This window comes from Eschscholzia californica, unplaced genomic scaffold, assembly GCF_041429995.1.
Source record: "Eschscholzia californica isolate CP2 unplaced genomic scaffold, dmEscCali1.0.p SCAF_3, whole genome shotgun sequence".
NCBI lineage: Eukaryota > Viridiplantae > Streptophyta > Magnoliopsida > Ranunculales > Papaveraceae > Eschscholzia > Eschscholzia californica.
In genome coordinates this window covers 14,974,523-14,982,595 of record NW_028238420.1, presented here as the reverse complement: position 1 = coordinate 14,982,595, position 8,073 = coordinate 14,974,523, and the positions used below count along the sequence as shown (strand labels likewise).

General features: G+C 39.3%; 1 protein-coding gene across 1 annotated transcript; it reads right to left on the bottom strand.

Annotated features, from left to right (window-relative positions):
- Positions 1-2,378: 2,378 nt before the first annotated feature.
- Positions 2,379-7,735, bottom strand: LOC147548635 (uncharacterized). The gene is made up of 3 exons (XM_086668092.1): positions 6,547-7,735; positions 3,303-6,439; positions 2,379-3,173 (listed from the first exon to the last, which is right to left on the bottom strand). Exons 1-3 carry the CDS (start codon positions 7,733-7,735, stop codon positions 2,379-2,381), a joined length of 5,121 nt encoding a protein of 1,706 aa, XP_086524218.1.
- Between the last annotated feature and the right edge of the window lie 338 nt (positions 7,736-8,073).

Below are 8,073 nucleotides of genomic sequence, written 5' to 3'. Positions count from 1 at the left end.
TCCTCAAAACCATTAATTCTGAAACCTTCTTCAAAATCATTTATTCTGAAACCTTCTTTAAAATCATTTATTCAGAATAAATATCAATTTTGGCCAAACAAAATTCTTGAATCAGGTTACCTCTTTTTTGTCCTTTCATTCACATGCACCTCTCACAACCATTAATTCTGAAACCTTCTTCAAAATCATTTATTCTGAAACCTTCTTTAAAATCATTTATTCAGAATAAATATCAATTTTGGCCAAACAAAATTCTTGAATCAGGTTACCTCTTTTTTGTCCTTTCATTCACATGCACCTCTCACAAATATGTTTAGGCTTAAGATGAAGAAGAAGGTGGAGTAGAAGTAGATCAGTAGGCCAATGAATTAATAGAGGAGAGAGTTGATGAAGGGGTTACTATATTGAAAAGATTATTACAGAAGATCTTGATACTGGATGTGACTTATTCTTTAATCGTATTTGGTAAGATTAAACTTGGAGAATTTGAGTACGCACAAAAGTGGTTTGAAGAAATGCTTAAGAGAGGATTTAGTGCAAATTCTTTTCTTTATACTTTGTTCATTGGTGTTCACTGTTGAAAGGGAATGGTCAATGAAGCAAATAAGTTATTTGAAGAAATGAAACTTGGAGGTTTTAAGCCTTATGTCAAGACCTTTAATGTCCTCCTTGAGGGTTATTCAGATGAGAGCTTAAATCTTTGTGAAGATATGACGAAAGATGGATTCTTGCCAAGTAATTCCTCTTTTAATGAGATGATAAGGAGAACCGGCAAAATAAAGGAAGTAAAGAGGGACAATTCATTGCTCACTCTTATGATGGACAAAGGATTTATACCGAATGAAATCACTTACTCTCAACTTATGGATGGGTATGGAGGAGAATGTGAAATTGAAAAGGTTCTTATGCTGTTTTATGAGTTACAATACAGAGTTCAATTTCTCACTTGAGAAGACTATTATAACTTGTCACTACTTGAATCTTTGGTTGAAAATTATGGTGATCTTGTTGGGTTTGATTTGAATCTTCCATGTTTTCCTCATTATCTTGTTGTTGTTTTCGAAATGAGGTAGAAAATTATAGGAAGATGGATGAGGCCAGTTCAAGAAGAACAGTTAAAGAGATCACTAATTGTGTCTTTACTTGCTCAATATCACTTTTGTTATAATCAATTAAATCAGATGGTGGTGGTGGTAGGGACGATTTCTAGAAGACATATCAATAGGATGATGAAAGGTAGGGGTGCTGCTTATTGTAATCTCTCACCATTAGATTGTTGATCTAGAGAGCAACTTAGTTAAATTAGCAATTTTAGAGAGAGAGAGTGAGACATTGAAACTCCAAGAAAGATCAACAATCCCAACTCCCAAGCAAAATATTTGAACTATTTCGCTCTCTATATTGATCTTTTGATTGATTCATCGATCTTAGTGATTGTGGTGTTCTAAAATCAAAATCACTTGGATTTGATCTTCTTCAAGGCTGGAGATTTATTAATTCATTGAGGTACTTCACCTTCTTCTTCATATTTTTCTTTGTTAATGTAGTCATTGAACAATTTTCACTCCATTGATGTACTTCTTCTTCATCTTTTTTGCTGGAGATCTATTAATTCATTGGCCTACTGCCCTACTTCTATTTCACCTCCTTCTTCATCTTAATCCTAAAGATATTTGTGAGAGGTGTGAATGAAAGGACAAGAAGGAAGTAACCTGATTCAAGATTTTTGTTTGACCAAAAGTGATATTTAATCTGAATAAATGATTTTGAAGAAGGTTTCAGAATTAATGGTTTTGAGAAAGGAGAAGAAGATAAAAGAAAAAAGTTTTTTTTTTTTTTTTTTTTTATGTTAATGGTCGCCGGCAGGTGGCCGGCCGGCCGACCACCCGCCGACAACATTTTTCCGATGAAGAAAATAATAAGAACAATAAGGTTATTAATTTTATATAGAAGGGTAAGAAAGGAAAAGTAAAGTATGATGTTAAAGCTTACTAACAGTTGACTGACGAAAATATAAAAAAGAGGGCCAAATTAGAAGTTGGTCTTCTTTAGGGGGCCATTTTGGTGAGTTGGTTATCGTTAGGGGGCCAAATGGAATTTAACCCTATATTTTTTTTAGCATTTTATTGATTTTAACAACATAATTATATATAACATGTGTTATTACATGGTTAGAGCATGTGAACAAAGGTTTGACTAGTTATCAAGCATTTTATTGATTCCAAGAACATACTTAGGTTTTTTTCTTTTTTTATTTGAAATTTGTCAGCGGGTTGAAGGGACCCTACCCTTTACACAGAAACATTAAACCAATAAAGAAATAAACCAACTATACAGAAAAGGGAAACAAAAAAATCGAGAACAAGTAAACAAGAAATTCAATGACCCCTAACTCTTATTATACCCTGTTTGTCTTCCCTCACAATCTTTTCTAATTCTTCTGGTAACACATTTGAACTCATTTCCTTATAGCCTGAATCTGGTTTCAGTTTAGAAAGGTAATCGGCCGCTTGATTTATTTCGCGATACACGTGTATAATTGTGCAATCATCCATACTATTCCATATAGTCCGTATCTCTCTGACTAATCTTGTGATCTGCCATGGTGGCTCTCTCTCGGTTTGTGATAAAATAAGGACAGCTAGTGAAGAGTCTGTAGCAATACGAACTTGTCTCTTGCCAAATTTATTTGCTAACTGTAATCCTAACCGTATCCCCTGCAGTTCGTGTGTTATAACCGAACATCTTTGTGCACGGGCAGCTGCTGCCACAATAACATCACCTCGGTCATTTCTAAGTATGGCGCCATAACCACCTGAATTAGTATCAAAAGCTCCATCCGTGTTTATGAGAATGTGACCTTCTGGTGGGCCTGCCCATTTACAAGTCGTAGTTGCCTTCAAATTAAGTGGGATCACCAAATTCCACCTTTCAAGGATCTGTTGGGTCCCATTAATCCCAATGGGCCTATGTTTCCAAGCAACCACCTTTATCTTAACATCACTAACAACAACCTGCATTAGCTGTTGTTCGGTCTTTGTCTCTTGCCTAAAAACCCGATTGTTTCTTTCTTTCCAGATGTGGTAGAAATAGCCATTAAACACTAGGCTACCAATGCGACCAAGAACAGAGTTTCCATTAAATGTAGTCACACACCAATCTACTTCCTCCAACTAGATACCCGTATGATTTCTACGTATACCAAGTAAACTTAGCAAGTCTGACCAGATTTGAAGAGAAAATGAGCACTGAAAGAAGATGTGTTCATCGGTCTCTCTCGCTCTTAGGCATAGTGGGCAGACCTCATCCACCTCGAGTCCCCATTCACGGAGCTTTGTCTTTGTCTTCAACCCTCGCTTCATAGCCACCCATGTGATAAAAGAGTGCTTTGGTATCCCTTCCTGGCACCAAACAAGCTTTGACCATGAAACTAGATTACCATTCCGCCTTATAGAATTATATGTGTCCCTTACTGTGTATTCACCGGAACTTGTTGTTTTCCAGACCACCGTATCACTCTCCAAACCCCCAACTTCCACTCCAGGTAACACATTAAATACCTCACCAAATGTTAATCGAAACTGTTCAGGAATAATCCACTGACCATCTGTGAGGAAATCAGATACTAGGGCGTCTTCTCTCCAGTTCATATCAAATCGGGTTTTGTTGGCAAAATAGTCCATTAGTGAACCCATGGGATGCCAAATATCCCTCCAGAAATAAGTGTGTGTACCATCATGAATGAGATAATGTACTAAATCTCTAGCCATACCTCTGCAGCCTAGTATCCTTCTCCAACACCAGGAACAACTACTCGGTTCTTTCATAGTCCAGAAATTTTGCTTGCGAATCAAATTCCGCTTCACCCATCGAACCCATATTGTATTTTTGTCGCTAATAATGTCCCAGACATGCCGTAAATTCAGTGCGTAGTTCATGATTTCTATATCGTGTATCCCGAGACCTCCTTCACTCTTTGGTAGGCAGACATCTCGCCAATTTACTGCTGGTCTGTTGCTTCCCTCTTCTAACCCTTTCCATAGGAATCGATTAGAGATTCGGTTGATCTCTTTATAGACTCTTTTTGGAAGTACAAACACAGAAGTCCAGAAAACCAGCATGCTACCTAATACTGCTTTAATGAGGATAAGACGACCTGCATAGGATAGGAACCGTATCTTCCAAGACTGCACACGAACTTGAATTTGATTGATTAACGGTAAACAATCCTTATACGATAAACGAGAAGCCAGTAAAGGAAGGTCGAGGTACCTAATAGGTAAGGTACCGATCTGGAATCCCAAAATAGCTCTAAAAGACTCCACTTGTTCGACTGTCATCCCTGCACAAAATATGGAGCTTTTCCCAACATTCACAGCAAGTCCGGTTCCCTTAAAAAGGGTGTCGACTGCATTCTGTAAGGCTAAAGCTGAACCAACATCTTCCCGCGTAAAGACCATTAAGTCGTCTGCAAAACAGAGATGAGTAACTATCGGGCCTTTGCAACGGGGATGTAGCTTTAGATCACCATTTCGCTGTTTTTGGCTAATTAAAATAGAGAAAATTTCCATCACCATGACAAAGAGATAAGGGGATAACGGGCAGCCCTGCCGCAATCCCTTTCTTCCCTCGAAATAACCATGCGAGCCACCATTCACCATAACGGAGAATCTGGGAGTGGAGACACACTCTTCAACCCACCCAATAAATTTATCTGGTAACCCAAACTTCTTCAAGATTTTAAACAAAGAAGACCAGCGAACCGTATCATATGCTTTCCGTAAATCAATCTTCACCGCACATCGATCAACTCCCTGAGATTTGTCGTAATCTCTAACTAGTTCATGCGCCAGCATGATATTATCTTGTATTAACCTACCGGGGACGAATGCCGATTGGTTTTCACTGACTAAAGTGGACACATACTGCTTTAACCTGGTTGCTAAGATCTTCGTGATACATTTATATATCACGTTACAGCACGATATCGGCTTGTAGTCACTTAGCAACAAAGGGTTAGAAGTTTTTGGGATCAATGTAATTAGAGTAGAATTTACCTGACAAAGAAGACGTCCTGATCGGAAAAAGCTTTGTATGGCTAATACGAAATCATCACCCACCACGTCCCATAATGATTTGAAGAACAAGGACGGGAACCCATCCGGCCCAAACGCTTTATCTGAGCCTATAGAAGCAAGTGCCGCTATTATTTCATCCCGAGATGCCATAGCTTCAAGGGATAATGCTGAATCTGGTCCGAGTATATTCAGGAACTCTAGTTCCGTTAGAACATCATCTTCCTCTGGATGAGGGGAAGCAGTACCAAGCAGTTCTATATAATACTCTACAAATCTGTTTGGAATAGCCTCCAAGTCACTAATTTCAGTACCGTTCTCGTCTTGAATTTTTACAATATTATTGCGAGACATCCTTTCCTTCACCGAACTATGAAAAAATCGCGTATTCTGATCATCTAACGTGAGCCATTTGACTCGAGATTGTTGCTTCCTTATAGACGTCTCGAATGATAACTTTGATACATACTCTTTGACTGCTATCCTCTCATTTCGTCGTAGGACAGGATCCGAAGGATTTTCGAATAATTGTTTCTGACATTCATGCATAAGAGTGCTGGCCGAATCCACTTGATTTGATAAGTTTGCATACCTTGTTCCCTTCCATTGGATAATCCGGTTTTTAACAGCCTTAAGTCTGGTCATCAATCGATGCATCGGACTGCCAACCGCTCTTATCGACCACGCTGTCACAACCATATCTATGAAACCTGGGTCATCCAACCAGCAATTGTAGAACTTAAATGGGCGTCGACCAATCTGTTTTGTCTCTTTAAGGTTAACCACCATTGGTGAATGATCAGACCAGCCCGGAGGTAAAAACTCGGCCTTAACACCCGGAAAAAGATCAAGCACACTGATGTTCATAAGACATCTATCCAATTTTGAGAGGATATTGCGAGCACCCGCTTGAGAGTTCGTCCAAGTATAGCGATAGCCTGTATATGGGCAATCAAGCAGAAAGGCATTCTGAGTACATAAATAGAAATCTGAATAGTTACTTGGGCGTACCTTATCGCCCCTTACTTTATCGTCTGCGTGAAGAATAGAATTATAATCCCCCATAAGCAGCCATGGTAACTCATAAGTACCCACCAGTTCTTCAATTTCTGCCCATAAAGTAGTTCTACCAGTCGAAAAAGTATAACCATACACCATTGCAAGCATGAACACTTTCTCTTCCCACTCAACACGAACTGCTATAATCTGGGCTGAACAAAAAACTAGTTGAATTGTTACAACATTTGGATCCCAGGCAAGCCAAATTCGTCCATCACCCCCGACATCATAATTATCAAGATAAGACCAAAACGGATTAATACCATTTTGCACCTTTGCTCTGTTTCTTTGAAGTACTTTAGTCTCTACAATCCCACACACGCATAACTTTTGAATACGAATAAAGTCTCGTACCATCATAATCTTCCTATCATCATTTCAAACCTCTAACATTCCAGCAACCAACACTAACCATTAATAACTTTTATAGGATTTCGACCTTTTGGTTTCTCGGTCGACCGAACACCAAGTACATTATTCTTTTTAGTCTTTATTCCCCCACTTCTAGACGAACTATTTGACCGCAAGTTAGAACTCGCACCACCTACTGATTCAGTCTCTGGCATATACTCATCGCCCGAGTCATTATCACTTGATGAAACACCCATATGACATGTCTTGTCTTTTCTCTCACTCGGTTTCTCCTTGTAGGCTACAGTTCTTGTAGTGACATAAGACTCCTGGTCCTTTAAGTTAGTAGTCTGCAGACATTGCCTTTTGGCTAAGTGCTCAGATTGGTGTTCAAGACCTCTATTCATAGTTATCTTAGGAGTTTCTGCAATACGTGTTTGACTCTTCCCTTTCTTGTGTGCGACAAGTGACCAGCCACCATCTTGGCTTGATGCAGTGGCATTGTGAACCCCTCCAGTAGGTTGTTTGTCAGGCAGGTCAGGTGTTAGTTTTCCAGCATCGGCGGTTTCCCCCTCCAATTCCATGGCTGTATGATTACGTCTGAGCAGTTGGACCTCCCCAAACCTTGGAGAAACCTGACCCAGACCATGATTGGTAATTGCTACTTCTAGTTCATTTTCATTTGGTGCAGCCTGCTCCTCACTTTGCATATTAGTTGTCCCCCCAATGTCCCTTTTTGATCGCATAACAGAGTTGTGGTCTTGTGTATTTGTCTCATGGGCATTTCTACGAACACCTGATGGGCACCTTTGCTCAGTATGCCCAAAACCATTACAGTGAACACACCTTTGAGGCTTCCATAGATATTCAACTCGAACTGAAATTTCTTTTGTTTCACCAACTCGGATAGGAATTACTTCCACCAATTCTTGATCTTTTCTAACCTCAATGCATACACGAGCATAGTTCAGTCTAGTTTTCTCCTCCGTATACCTGTCCATTGATAACAATTGTCCCAGATAGCTCGATATAAGCGAGATTCCTTTTGTGTTCCAGAAGATCATTGGAACATCATGTAAATTCACCCAAATAGGGATTGTATCCAGAACAGCAATATCATGTTCAATAAAAGGACTCCATTTTCTTACAATAAATAGTCGATTCCTGATAAATATTGGGGGACTAGTGAGAGCTTTGATTCGATCTTCTTCCAAAGTTAGTTCAATAATATAAGCACCCTTGCTGTGCATAGTAATTTAAAAATCTCCTTTAGGGTGCCAGACACGAACCAGTGAGTTCCGAACTACTGTATAAGGGACCTTTTCACCCACAAAAGCTCGTACTAGCAAAGACTCACAACTCTCATGTTCTTCTGTAAAGTTTTTAAGATCAGCAACTACAACACGTTTACCATCCACCAAAGTAGGAGCAGTGAATTCATAACTTTTTGGTGTAGAAGTAGCCCTAGATTTGAACAGACCTGCCGAATCGGATGATTTCTTTATGCGAGTCAAACCTTCATCAGTTAGGTTCCCACTTTCTTGTGGCTGCTGTGCAGAGGGGAGAGTTCCCCCACCATCGATTTCCA

What these genes read in the sequence shown, in the direction of transcription:
- LOC147548635 (XM_086668092.1), bottom strand. Translation starts at nt 7,735, where the DNA reads ATGCACAGCAAGGGTGCTTATATTATTGAACTAACTTTGGAAGAAGAT. An exon ending in TCCTATAAAAGTTATTAATG is followed by an intron (nt 6,440 to 6,546) that starts GTTAGTGTTGGT and finishes GTGGGATTGTAG; the next exon opens with AGACTAAAGTACTTCAAAGA. An exon ending in GGGGACTCGAGGTGGATGAG is followed by an intron (nt 3,174 to 3,302) that starts GTCTGCCCACTA and finishes ACGGGTATCTAG; the next exon opens with TTGGAGGAAGTAGATTGGTG.